At 46.6% G+C, this 13,884-nt stretch overlaps 1 protein-coding gene across 1 annotated transcript; it reads left to right on the forward strand.

Annotated features, from left to right (window-relative positions):
* The first annotated feature begins 6,131 nt into the window (after window positions 1-6,131).
* LOC138719436 (secreted Ly-6/uPAR-related protein 1-like) lies at window positions 6,132-11,460 on the forward strand. The gene is made up of 3 exons (XM_069854778.1): window positions 6,132-6,369; window positions 9,989-10,108; window positions 10,928-11,460. The coding sequence occupies exons 1-3, from the start codon at window positions 6,243-6,245 to the stop codon at window positions 11,137-11,139; spliced, it is 459 nt and encodes a 152-aa protein (XP_069710879.1). The 5' UTR covers window positions 6,132-6,242; the 3' UTR covers window positions 11,140-11,460.
* The last annotated feature ends 2,424 nt before the right edge of the window (window positions 11,461-13,884 follow it).

The following is a 13,884-nucleotide window of genomic DNA, read 5'->3' on the forward strand; positions in this document are numbered from 1 at the left end:
AATGTAAAGGCTTTCACATATGGATTGCAGCAGCTACTACCAGGACAGAGAGACAGAATCACAATATAAATTAATGCAACAGGGTTTCATTTGAGGACATATCCAGGCTATGCCTAAACCAGTCTTTCAAAGGGGCTGAGATCTGTTCTCTGATCCAGACAACAACTGGCAGAGCTCATGCCCACATAGGTGAATTTTCTCATTCCCTCAAAACATAACAGCCTTATGTGAAGCATCTGGACCTGGGGGTGTTGGTTGACAGCCGACTGAACATGAGCCAGCAGGGGCCCAGATGGCCGAAAAGGCCAATGACATCTTGGCTTGTATCAGAAACGGCGTGACCGGCAGGTCCAAGGAGGTTATTCTCCCTCTATACTCGGCACTGGTGAGACCGCTCCTTGAATCCTGTGTTCAGTTCTGGGCCCCTCACCACAAGAAGGATGTTGAGGCTCTGGAGTGAGTCCAGAGAAGAGCAACAAAGCTGGTGAAGGGGCTGGAGAACAGGCCTTATGAGGAACGGCTGAGAGAGCTGGGGTTGTTTAGCCTGGAGAAGAGGAGGCTGAGGAGAGACCTCATTGCTCTCTACAACTACCTGAAAAGAGGTTGTAGAGAGGAGGGAGCTGGCCTCTTCTTCCAAGTGACAGGGCACAGGACAAGAGGGAATGGCCTCAAGCTCCACCAGGGGAGGTTCAGGCTGGACATTAGGAAAAAATATTTCATGGAAAAGGTCATTGGGCATTGGAACAGGCTGCCCATGGAGGTGGTTGAGTCACCTTCCCTGGAGGTGTTTAAAAGACGGGTGGACAAGGTGCTGAGGGGCATGGTAAAGTGTTTGATAGGAATGGTTGGATTTGATGATCTGGTGGGTCTTTTCTAACCTGATGATTTGATGATTCTATGATCCTTGGCCAATGCTATAGTTCAGAGTGTGCCTGGGAACTGCCTGGGACACATCCAGTGGGTTCAGTCCATAACAGGTCCAGGGAACGTGCAAACTGCTACAAGTCCTGTACACTCCACAAGTCCATGATAGGACAAGTTCAAGTTATGGAGCCCTATGTTGCCTGACTTTTAGCTATCCATCCCTCTGGGATGCAGTCCAGAAACATGTTGGACACTTTACATGCCCTCTGCAAAAGCATGTGAGACCTGTATTCCCAGGGCTGACCAAACACAGCTGGTGAAGTGATGCTTGAAGGGATTGTTCTCAGCCCTGTGCCTAGAAGAGGAGGAACCTGCAGACGCAGAGTCCGTATCATTGAAATCCCTTCATTTTCTCTCAGAGTGCTGAACACAGCTCAATTCTTTTTTTCAAAAATACAACAGGGGTGGAGGATTTCCTCTCATCTGAGAAGCACACCTGCTTTTTAGCCTAGAGGTCAATGTGCTTCAGCCAGAACTTGGGAGATGGGAATACAGTTTCCTTCTCTACTTGGAGAGGTTCTATTTTCCATCTCACATCTTCAGACAGGGTGTCCGAACCACCAAAATAAAGCACAAGCATGGAATAAAAGAGGTTAGAGCTCTTTAAAGATTAACTGAGTCAGTGCTAGGACTCTTCCCTTTGATACACCCCTCTGTGGAGACACGTGTGTTTTGGATCAAATAACCCCTGGAAGACCTAAAGAGCTTCTAGGGGAAGGGTGCTCACCAAGTCATGCTCACTTTCACCGTTCTCCAGCCCGATGAAACCTGCATTCCTTTCTGCCCAGTGGCAGAGTTTCATTAGGAGGGTGGGGAGCAACTCCACCCAAACAAGCCTATTAGCACATACGCTTGAGAGGTGGGAGCTTCAGTTACTTGAACACATTATCAAGCATCACTGCAGCCATGGTCACGGTCAGTATGTTTTCCCACTACTGAGTCATAGACAGAGATGGTAGAGCCCATACACACTGTCATCCAAATGTTCCCCAGCAAAAATCTCCCCTCCTTGAGTCACAGGAGCTGAACTCAAGTTGGCTCAAGGGTGATCAGCAGTATCTCTGTTTTCCTGTTCTCCAGCCATCGCCTTGATATCTGGTAACCTGATGGAAGAGTCCATCCTGGTAAGGAGCTCCCAGGTAGAATCCCAGAATCCCAGGTAGACTTATCACAGAATCATAGAATCATTTGGTTGGAAAAGACCTGTGTGAGACAATTCCACGGCCACAGTGTCAAACACTGTTGGTTGATGCTCAGCTCATGACAGAAGGATTCATTACACTTGGGGCTGGAGTGGCTGTTGATATAACATCTAATTCTGGTTTGGGCGATGCAGGAGAGAAGGTGGTAAATCAGCACTGGTTCAGAGGACCACTGGAAGGATTAAAGCCCTGGAAGACAAGCCTTTTGGGAAGGAGTCAGAAAGCCAAACAAGGTCCATCAAAGGGATATCCTAGACAAAATGTGTCTCTGTGGAGGAGAGGAAAATTACAACAGTGATCAATTAAATATAATAGAGGGGTACAATGAGAGCCACTGGCTGTAGGAGCTGTATAAATGAGAGCAGAATTATTTTACATGTGGCACATCATCACAGGTATAAACTGGAGAGGGGTAGTTTTAGGCTTGATATAAAGAATAATTTCTTCACCATGAGAGTGGTGAGACACTGGCAGGTTGGATGGGGCCTTGGGCAGCCCGATCTAGTGGTAGGTGTCCTTGTCCATGGCAGGGGGGTTGGAACTAGATGATCTTTAAGGTCCCTTCGAACCCTAACTATTCTAAGATTCTATGATCAGCCACTGGAACAGCTTATCAAAGCTTGATGTCTACTGACCATCACAGGACATCTCTACAAAATTTGGTTTCTTTTTCACTCAAACAAGAATTGACTGTAATGGAAGTTAGATCAGATAGTTATAAAGCACATTGCCTTCTCACCTGTGAGCACTGCATTTGCATCATCTGCCCTTCCTTGCATACGTGATAAGTAGAGAGAGATCATATCCACCGAGGTTACCTTATAAATCAGGACAGTCTCATGGAGACAGGCTGGTAGTGATTTTGAATTGATACTACTGAAAATTTAGAGAGGCTTTTGGCACACAAACCTTTCTTACTCCACACCATGACTCATTTATATTCTCTGATCTTCAGACCTGAAATGACATTTCTCTTATGTCCCTTATGGCTCCTGTCAGTCAGCGATCAAAACGTTGTGCAGGGTTTATTCTGCCAGTAACAAAGACAGATGGGAATTTAGGTCCTCCTGAGCCCTAGGAGCTGTCTAAGGCTGTCCTGACTGCTGTATCACACCACTCCTTTCGCATGTTTATAAAGCTCCATCTTAAAGCAGGTGGGTTTTCTACCTTGCCTTTGCTTTTAGAAAGGACCCATTTAACTCATGCTGCTCTTGACTCTGTTCTACTTCAGTGTGATCTTTTAGTGTGCAGAGTTTTCCTTTCTGTAGCCCTCTTTTCAATGCTTGAAATGGATTTCTGGGAAAAAATATTGTCTCCTCTCAATCTCTGTTCTGCCAAGCTGAACGGGGCCAATGCTTTCTAGTGTTATCTTTTGGGGTGCATCCTGTTCTTGTAGTCTTCCCATTAGATTCCATCTGCATTTTTTCCCCATCAGGACATCATTTTTTTTCTTGACAGGAGAAATTCCAGGTGAGAAATCACCAGGGCTGGTGGCACTTTCCTAATCATTCTGCTAACAGCCTCCCTTACACCCCGCTACAACACTTGACATCACCTGTATTTGTTTGTGTTTGGTTTTGGTTTTGTTTTCAGTGCTCTGTCTTATCAGAGCCTACTAGTTACCTTTAGATCAACAAATACCTCTAGGTCTTCCCTTCACATTTTTACTGGCACAGTCCCAACTTTTTTCTCCTTGAAGTCTGACACTCCTGCGCACTCAGTCAGTCTGCAGGAGCTTTAACAACCTCAGCTCTGGGGGTTTTCAGATGCTCTGCCTTACAGCGAACATCTCAAACTGTTTTCAAGCCACCAGAGTTAAGTGGCATTGCACTGGCCAGAGGCAAACAATCCTACTGTGCTGATGCATCCCATATTCAGATACCACAGTGATGGACAGCCTCCACCAAGCTGGACAGCCTCGTTTAGTTTCCTATTTATTATGCTATTCATTCAGCCACACTGATTTATTCCAAAGCTTCCTCAGTATGGAATGCCTTCCAAGAACAGCCAGACCATTACAACACACCTGTATGGACGATTCAATTTCAGCAAACTGCACATAATCTGCCAAGTAGCCTTTTAGCACTGACACACTGGAGTGCCAACTCTGCCGTGCTTACCTATCAAAGCATAACCATGTTGTATGCTTAAAGCACTGCATTTTTTTCCAGATTCATGAATTCTAATTAAGATACTGCTGAAATGTGCCTTGAACTTGCTGCTTATAAGAAAGGGTCTCGATGTAACCAGGTGTGGTGGCTTTCACAATACAGAGTCTTTCCTATATAGCCCTCCATAAGAGGGCTACAAAGATGATCAGAGGGCTGGAGCACCTCTGCTGTGAGGACAGGCTGAGAAAGTTGGGGTTGTTCAACCTGGAGAAGAGATGGCTCCAAGAAGACCTTACAGTGGCCTTCCAGTATCTGAAGGGGCCTACAAGAAAGCTGGGGAAGAACTTGTTCCAAGGGCATGGAGTGATACGATGAGGGTTAATAGCTTTAAATTGGAGAGGGAGAGATTTAGATTAGAGGATTAGAGGTGTCCCTGCCTATGGCAGTAGGGTTGGGACTGGATGATCTTAAAATCCCTTCCAAGCCAAACCATTCTATGATCCTATGACTCTATATACCCCAGGAAGTACGTTTGCGCTGTTTTCCTTCATGTACCTGGTCTCTGACAGCACCGTAAGATAAAAGATAAATGATGGCTTTCACTCTCACAACCAAGCTAGCATTAGGGTGCATGTGTTTCCCTTCCTTTCCCACGCACAGCACTGATCCTGCTGTCCCAGCTCAGTCAGCTTTGTGTCATCCGTGACTGTGGAAATTTTCATTAGCAATGCTTCTCAGGTTACTGAGAACCCTTTAGGGAGCTGCACTTCCCCCCTAAAAAAAGCCCTATTCTCAAACTAGGAAAATGATAGGCATGGTAGCAATGCCCACATGCATCACCCCAAGCCGGTGACAAGCAAACCCCCAGTCATTTAATCAGCTTGTGCACTCACCTTGCCTCCACCTCTGAAATCTCTGGGTACTTCACAGGGATTCACAAACTTTTTTCCTGTTGCTTATTTGGCTGTTTGACAAGAAATTGCATAATGCTGGGATTTTCTACGCTGGATGACAACAAAAATCTATCAGTTTTTCCCATGAAATATAAAATGCCGTTGGTTCTGTTGAAGGGAGAAGCAAAGCCTTTCTCCCTACCTGGAAATTATTTAAGCTCTTTCCGTAAATAATTTGCAAGATATGAAAATAACAGCTGTGTTTGAAGGAGTTGCTTTGAATTGCATGAAAGGAAAACTTTTCATATGGGGTATCCATAAAGAGAAACTTTCTATCAGGAAGGCACTGCAGTGGTAAAATTTATGGATTTCTCCACATCGGGCTTATTTCCCAGCTTTAGAACAAAATCTGTTAGGTAGCTGATACCTTTGCAAAAGAAGGCACAGTGCCTGCTCTGCCAGTATGACCTGGGACCTGAAAAAAATTAATATAGCCAAACTCTAGACTTGGAAACTTCATCTCCCATCCTTATCTCCATTGGTCTTTCAAGTGACTCCCATGCCCAGAAGCTCGGCACCAAGGTACATCTCATAACTAAGCTCCTGGGAGCCAGAAACCAGGCTGGTTTTGCACTGGATTTGGGAAAATAGACATGCTTTGGTCAAACTCAGCCGCTCCAGCTTCCTGACTGCCAGCCTGGATGCAGTTCAGCATGTAAACAAAGCATATGTTCTGGTGAGGTTAAGACAATCTGTGTGGAATCCCAGACTGCTGCCGCTTGCATCTCGACTGGTGTTGCCCAACGCAACACGTGTGACACAACTCAACTCCTGGCTCACAAAGCCAGGCTTGAAGTAACAAACATACCTTGTCACATTCCCCATCCAAGCACTGGCACGGGGCCATCCCTTGCAGTGCAAGCTGTGTTTTTCTTTTCCATGGGACCGGCCCCAGGACATAAACATGAAGAAGAGATGAGCAGGAGTTTGCTCTTTGTGGTGATGTCACCTCCTTGGGCAATTTGCTCCTTTACAAATCCCAATCCAGTTTGGAGCTGAGCTTTTCCCTGGTCAGCCCAAGGGAATCCACCCATAGGATCAACAGGAGGTGGATGGTGGGAAAATATATAAAGCTCCCTGGGAGCAGTCTTCCTTTACTGTCGCAAATGCACGGATCTGCTCTCAGCATGAAGACACTTCTGATTGGACTCCTGTTTGGCCTGGCATACATGGAATTGGGTAAGATTGCTGCATTTCTGACACTGCAGGGACCCCCTGGTAAATGCTGGGGAGGGGAGGGGAAAGGCATCAATGCAGAAATACCTAGTAGTTCCCAGGTAAGGAGAATAACAACTTTATTTATTTAAAAAGGTCAATGGAGAGGATGGAAGGGGAAAGGGGATATGAATTCCTGATGGGGAGAAACGTGATACCTGATAGAGAGCAGTGCATATTGTTTGGACCCACAGGTGGTTACCTGTTACTTGTCCCTTCTCACTCGGCACCCCAGGGTGGGGGGATTGACATGCTGCTTTATAAGTCATGTCACAGGATGGTACAAGTATGGGGAAGGACTTGAACCAATAGCTTCTATTTAACCTGCCTACCTGTCCCAGCAGGGACTAGATGGCATATGTTCATCCTGAGTTCCTGCCATCCCTAAAACCTTCCAGCTGTATGCTGGAAGTACTGAAAACCAGAGAGAGAGGCTTCAATGTAGGTATGAGAAATAACTCCAAGGACCTTGAAAAGGTTCATTAAACTACCTGATCCAAGGTTTTCATTTACTTCTAGAGATTAGGAGATAGATAAAGACTGGAAATACCTCTGGATCTGTTTTCATTTGGTCTCTGATGTGTCTGGATCTTGTGCAAGCTGGCATCAGGGTCTGATCATCGCCACATTCTTACCCCATCTGTTTATGACATACTACAAATACATCCTTGGTCTAGAAGAGAGTCATCCTTGGGGTGACACCAACCCAGTGGATTTTAACCTACAGCCCACGGGCCACAGAGATCCTAAGGCTGTTTCACAGGACTTTGAAATATCTCAGAGGAAAGGCAGCCTGGGCAGGGTTTGAACACCTCCGTTTGGAGGCACAACTGCATGGGGATCATCCAAGGTGTTGCAAATGGAATAAGGCTGAAAGGCATGCACCTTGCAATTCTTTATGCATGGGTCTCTTCAGGCTGCATTGTTTTTCTTTTTAAAATTCGTACTCTCATTACTCTTTCCACCTGTCCATAAACCAAACTCAGCTGCTTGCTGTAGGACATGTTCTGGGTTAAACGCACTGCAGAGCTGAAGCAGGACAAGTGCAGTTACTTCTGTACAGCTATTGCATTTTTTTACACTTCAGTACCTGCTGGGTTTGGTTTTTTTCCTTTCTCTCTTTCTTTCAAGGTATTTAACAGGTCACGTATTATGTTTCTTTTCCTCCTTCTGGGTCTAGTCCTGTCCTGGATTTAACAGGGTTGCTGAGGAACTGAGAGAGCAGGTTTCCACCCACAGATCTCAAAGCATTTTATGGAAACAGAGAAGCATCATCATTCTTTGCTTTATAGTTGAGTCTGAGGCAGAAATGGCTTTTCTGGGATGATCCACTGGGAGGTAGCTGGTCTAGGCACAGCTTTTGCAGCTCAAGAGTCTGTGACTCTATATCATTCATTTTCTCGAGGTTTGAAATCAAGGGGTAGAAGGTGCTGTCAAACAGTGGTGGATGATGAATTATTGGCCTCAGGTCAGGATACACCACTGTCCTCTGCGTTCGGTACTTCTCTTTCGCTCTGGTCCTTACAGATTTTGCATTTCCACAGCAATCTTCCTACAAAACCAGTATCCTCTGAGTGCCCCACCCAGAATCAGTGAAGGATAAGAGGCTGAGGGTTTTCTTCCTTAAACCTGCTCCTAACTGGAAGCAACTCCCCCAGAGTCCATGGTGCTGTCCTGCTCACCATGGAAATGGTGAGATTTGGAAACCAGCTCAACCCAAAAGTTACAGATCAGTTTCTCAGATGCTTTAAACCAGCACTGCTCCATCCACACCTTAACCAATCTTACACCCTCATAGACATCCATGTGCTTGCCACGTTGACAACATTTGTCTTTTCTCTCTCATGACATGTTAAAAATATAGAACAACCTCTGATGAGTCATTTGGAAGGGATCTACAGAGGTCCTCAACTTGGGAAAACAGGGATGGTTGCACTGCTCCTGCTTACAAAGGGTATGGCACAAGAGCACTTCCACTGCTCACACTAAGACATCCTTCCTATCTGTGCAAGGAAGACGAAGAAAGTTTTTGCTTTATTGCACGGCTAAATTTTCCAAAGGAAGTGGAAAACAGCAGATGCCGAAGAACTGTAACATGAAAACGTCGTCTCTCTGCAATTTTACCAATAGATGGCAGTGAACACATTTGGGTGGTTCCTCAGACATGGTGTGAGCAATAGAACAGAAAATATCAAACCAGGCTGATTTCTGTCACCAAGTCTCACCAGCAAGACTTCCAAAAAAAAAAAAGTAAAAAAATACACACTTGATGTCTGCCAACTCTGCACGGACAGGTCTCCTGCCGAGGCTTTTGAGCAGCTGCTGAGATCAATGCTTGCATATGTAAAGGTATCCCTGTATCGGCAGGCAGCCAGCAAGAGCTTTGCAGCATCATCTCTTGTAAAAAGCAGTGGTAACCCCTGATGAAAGTGGGTTTTAGGCAACTTAGGATCTCTGATACAGATCTGAAATTTAAATTCTGCTCTCAGCTACTAAGTTTTGCTGAAATCCCTCTAAACAAGCATGAAGGAGCTGTCGCTGAGGGTAGAGGGACAGCAGAACTGCCAGTCTTTCAGTACTGGTGAATGCTGCTCTCAATAGAAGGAACTGGTTTGCTCTGTGTTACAGCATTTCTTACAGATGATGCAAAAATCCTATCGTAGCTGCTCAAGAAATAGATCCCCCTATACCCCTTCTCTTTTTGGGCTGTTGAACCCCCAAAGTAGTGATCACAGAATCCTAGAATCACAGAATCCTACAATGGCTTGTGTTGGAAAGAAGCTTAAAGATCATCCAATTCCAGCCCCCTATCCTGGGCAGTGCCAGCTACCACTGGATCAGGTTGCTTCCAAGGAAAGGGCACCCACAACTTCCCTGGGTAACCCTGTGTTGCACCACCCTGATTGTGAAGAATTTCTTCTTAATGTCTGGTCTAAATCTTCCCCACTTCAATTCAAAGCCATTACTCCTCATCCTAGCACTATATGCCCTTGGAAAAGGTGTCTCCCTTTCAGGTATTGGAAGGCCACTACGAGGTCTCCCTGCAGCCTTCGCTTCTCCAGGCTGAATGACCCCAACTCTCTCAGCCTGTCCTCATAGCAGAGGTGCTCCAGCCCTCTGATCATCTTTGTAGCCTCCCTCCGGACGCATTCCAACAGTTCCATATCCTTCTTTTGTTGGGGATTCCAGAACTGGACACAATATTCCAGGTGGGGTCTCACAGAGTGGAGTAGAGGGGCAGTATCCCCTCCCTCGCCTTGCTGTCCACAATTCTTTTGATGCAGCCAAGGACATGGTTGCCCCTATGGGTTGTGACCATGCATTGCTCGTTAGCGTCAAGCTTCTCATCAATCACACTCAACTCCCACAACAAAATCCTTGTTCTTTTGGTGCTGGGGTTTGGTCTTTCCCTCTGACAAATCTACGTTTGCCATTGCCTCCAGATGCACTTAGTTTCCAGGACCACTGCATCTCGGTCAAGGGGACTGTCACACAGTCCCCACCACAGATCAGAGAAGCTGCTGTCTTGCTGTTTGTCTTTGCTGCTGTGAGCACCTCAGACCAATTCTGTTCCCCTCTGCAGGCCAGTCCTTACGATGTTACACGTGCAAAGAACCAACGGATATTGCTCTGTGCAGAACAATCACCATATGTCCCCCAAAAGCCAACGTGTGCACAACAACACTGCACTCCGTAGACTCAGGTAAGTTCCATGGCTTGCTGTAAGCACTCACAGGGAGAGATCATCAAATGGCAAAATGGTTTGGACTGGAAGGTACCTTAAAGATCATTCTGTTCCAACCTACCTGCCATGGGCAGAGACACCTCCCACTGGATCAGGTTGATCAAAGTCCCATCCAACCTGGCCTTGAACACTTTGAGGGAGGAGGCATCCGCAGCTTCCCTGGGCAGCCTGTGGCAGTTCCTCACCACCCTCACAGGAAAGGATTTCTAGTCTAAATCTTTCCCTTTCCAATTTAAAGCTGTCGCCCCTCATCCTATCACTCCATGCTCTTGGAAAAAAAGTTCCTCCCCAGCTTTCTTGTAGCCTCTTCAGGTACTGGAAGGCTGCTAGAAGGTCTCTCCAGAGCCTTCTCTTCTCCAGGCTTAAAAACCCCATCTCTCACAGTCTGTCCTCATAGCAGAGGTGCTCCAGCCCTCTGATCATCTTTGTAGCCCTCCTCTGGACCCATTCCAACAGTTCCATATCCATCTTCTGTTGAGGATTCCAGAACTGGTAACAGGACTCATCACGAGAGCAGAGTAGAGGGGCAGAATCACCTCCCTCTCCCTGCTGGCCATACTTTTTTTAGTGTAGCCCAGGATACAATTGGCTTTCTGGGCTGTGAGTGCACACTACTGTCTCAAGAACATACTTGCCTTTATTTACTATGAATACTTTACTTCTAATCCCACTCTATTGTACAAAATCAGTATTTCTAGATGTCAGCTGTCTGCACATTCCTTTACCGTTTATTTCTCTGTCTTATTCTTCTCACTCTCTCCAATCTGCCTGTTTCAGGTTACCCCTTTTTTGGCAACGTCACTGTGACCAGAAGCTGTGAGGAGGAATGCCACTTGTCTGGTGGGATAGGGGCAAACAAGCCCAAGACATGTTGCTTCACCGACCTCTGCACTGATGATGGCAGGAGCAGAAATGGGGCAGGAAGGAGCTCTGCAGCGCTGGGTCTGATGGCCATGGTTGTTGGCACGCTCCTTCAGTGTGCTCTGTGATATCAAAAAAGCACATGCTCCAGCCTAAACACCCCTACTCCTCTCTCTGTTGAGCTCCCTCAGGAACTCTTAGGTGCCTTGGGAATAACCTTCTTCACTGATGTGTGTCTTTACTCATGTTCGATGTTGTGAATTCAAGAGGATTTAAGTCAAGAGTTTGGACTTCTGGACCCAAATCCCTCAAATTTCCAGTTTCCAGATGCTAACCAGATGCCTGCCTTCACCTTCTGCTGGTCCTCAGGACCCACACCTCCCCGTACAGCTTTCCTTTGTGGGGAGCAGTAGTGGATGAAGCTCTGCAGCTCTGTGCACCAGGAGGGACTGGTGCTCTGAGGTCACCCTCAGCAAGAGCAGGGGCTGTATCTACACTGGATGTGGACAGTGCTTTTTTTTCAGGTGTACTCAAACTCCCATGCAACCTGTGCCTATGTGCCTCTATTAAGTCCCTGTGCATAACCCCTAGAACTCCTGCACTTCTGAACTTGGCTCATTTTCTTTCTGCTTTTGGTGCCACCTCCTGAGTCAGAGTAGAAGACTCAGCTACTCAGAGTAATAGGATGTTGGTGACCTCTCACTACCTGCTCAGCAGTGTGTGAGTTGGACTTGCAGAAAGCTAGCACTTAATTCTGTCTAGAATAAGCTGTAGAATAAGTTCAGAAGGTCTCAGCCTTCATATGTTAAGATAAGATGTATTTCTTGAAAGCTCAAAACACTGGACCTGCACTGGACCAACAGGCCAAGACAGGTTATACCTAAAAAAGCAAATTTTGAAGTTTGCCCAGCCAAATCCCTCAGTCTTTCTTTGCCTGAGCTCAAGTTGCAATTAGAACAACTGGAATTCCCTTTACTAGATGCTTTCAAGCAACTTTTTCTGTTACTCTGCCCTCCTATGTCCTTTCACAGCAGGAACTGCAGGAAAGGAAAAGTAATGATTATCCCAGACACTCAGCTCAGGGAATAGCCAAGGGTTTCACTCACACCAGTTAACAGTGCTACTGAGTCCCATCTGGGGATTTGCTGCATTCTCCCTTGGAGCAGCTGTAAGATTGATTTTGATGCCCTGTCTGCTGTAAAACCAGATGAAGTGAAAGCAGATAAAAATGAGCCAAGCATGCCTGGCTCGCCGCTCTCGCAGGTGGGGAGAACCAGTGAACTTGCTATTTGCTCTGTTCTTATCTCAAAGGCTCATCCAGGAGACAACCTACAAAAGCAAGAGCAGAGTAGAGCAAAGGTACATCCCATGCATCTTCTTTGTGCATTTATGCCATCCCTACAGTGTCCTCTGTAGCAAAGTCCATTTTTACCCTGTTTCCATAAGAAACCAGCCAGAAAACTGAAGGAATAAGACGGAGGCGCGGGGTTGGGGGGGAGAGCGGGGATTTTTTTTCTTCACTACACAGAGGTAATTGTTTCTCAAGGTCTGTCTCAGCACCATTTGCAGGAAATAGTTGACAAGGCATTGCATTTCTTGGCAGAGACTGCTATGCAAGCCTGGGGCTCAGGAGGTGGATGAGACATTTTTTCTGGTAGTGAAACGCTCTGGACTTCAGTAAAACAGTCACAGCTCCCCTGAAAAATCCTTTCAAAGCTGTGGCCTATGGGGTGAGGTGTTGGGGGGGGTGCAGGGAGGTGTTGGGGTGGGGAATGCCATTGAGAGGATAATGATTGGGACCTGCTCCAATACTGATTTTACACCCATCCTTGCAGACACAGAGCACCAAGTTCTGCTTCCTACTCATCTGTTTCCCTGCTCCAAAACCACTCTGATATGTCAGACAAGTGACAGGGGACAGGACAAGAGGGAATGGCCTCAAGCTCCACCAGGGGAGATTTAGGCTGGACATCAGGAAAAAATTTTTCACAGAAAGGGTCGTTGGGCACTGGAACAGGCTGCCCAGGGAGGTGGTTGATTCACCTTCCTTGGAGGTGTTTAAGGCACGGGTGGACGAGGTGCTAAGGGGCATGGTTTAGTGTTTGATAGGAATGGCTGGACTTGATGATCCGGTGGGTCTCTTCCAACCTGGTGATTCTATGATTCTATGATTCTATGTCAAGCCAGAAGCAAATCACCATCACTACCATCCTCAGGTCACATCGTTTTTTCCATCTTGGGTTCAAGCTATGGAATAACTTACTGTCCCCAATGGCCTTTCCACACTGGCTGCAAGGTCTTGTGCTGTGCTAATGTGGGCTGAACTTCCCTCCATCTACTGCACGTGCAGATCGAGCAGGATCAGGATACAGAGGGACTAGGAGGGTGAGGGTTCCCTCCTGGGTGAGAATCGAGCAAATAAAGTTGGATCCTCCAGTTTGCAGCCTGCAGCATCTTTCTTATGTTCTCGTCCTTTGCCCAAGAGGGAGCATGGGGCAGCACAAGCTGCAGAGAGGGCATAGAATCATAGAATGGTTTGGGTTGGAAGGGACATCCAGTTCTAAATCCCCTGCCATGGCCAGAGACATGTCCCACTGGATCAGGTTGCTCAAAATCCCATCCAATGGCCTTGAACACTTCCAGGGATAAGGCATCCACAGCTTCCCTGGGCAACCTCTGCCAGTGCCTCATTGCCCTCATCACAGAGACTTTCTTCCTAATGTCTGGTCTAAATCTTCCCCCAACACCAATTTGAAGCCATTGTCCTTCCTCTTAAAAAGTACCTCCCCTGCTTTCCTGCTTCCATGTACTGGAAGGCCACTATGATGTCTCCCTGGAGACTTCTCCTGGTTGAACAACCCCAACTCTCTCAG

This window comes from Phaenicophaeus curvirostris, chromosome 3 (genome assembly GCF_032191515.1).
Source record: "Phaenicophaeus curvirostris isolate KB17595 chromosome 3, BPBGC_Pcur_1.0, whole genome shotgun sequence".
In the NCBI taxonomy this organism is placed as follows: Eukaryota; Metazoa; Chordata; class Aves; order Cuculiformes; family Cuculidae; genus Phaenicophaeus; species Phaenicophaeus curvirostris.

Bases quoted from the DNA above. Each gene is read 5' to 3' on its own strand.
- LOC138719436 (XM_069854778.1), top strand. From the start codon at position 6,243: ATGGTGGGAAAATATATAAAGCTCCCTGGGAGCAGTCTTCCTTTACTG. The intron at 6,370-9,988 runs GTAAGATTGCTG...TCCCCTCTGCAG, and splicing joins CCTGGCATACATGGAATTGG to GCCAGTCCTTACGATGTTAC. The intron at 10,109-10,927 runs GTAAGTTCCATG...TGCCTGTTTCAG, and splicing joins ACTGCACTCCGTAGACTCAG to GTTACCCCTTTTTTGGCAAC.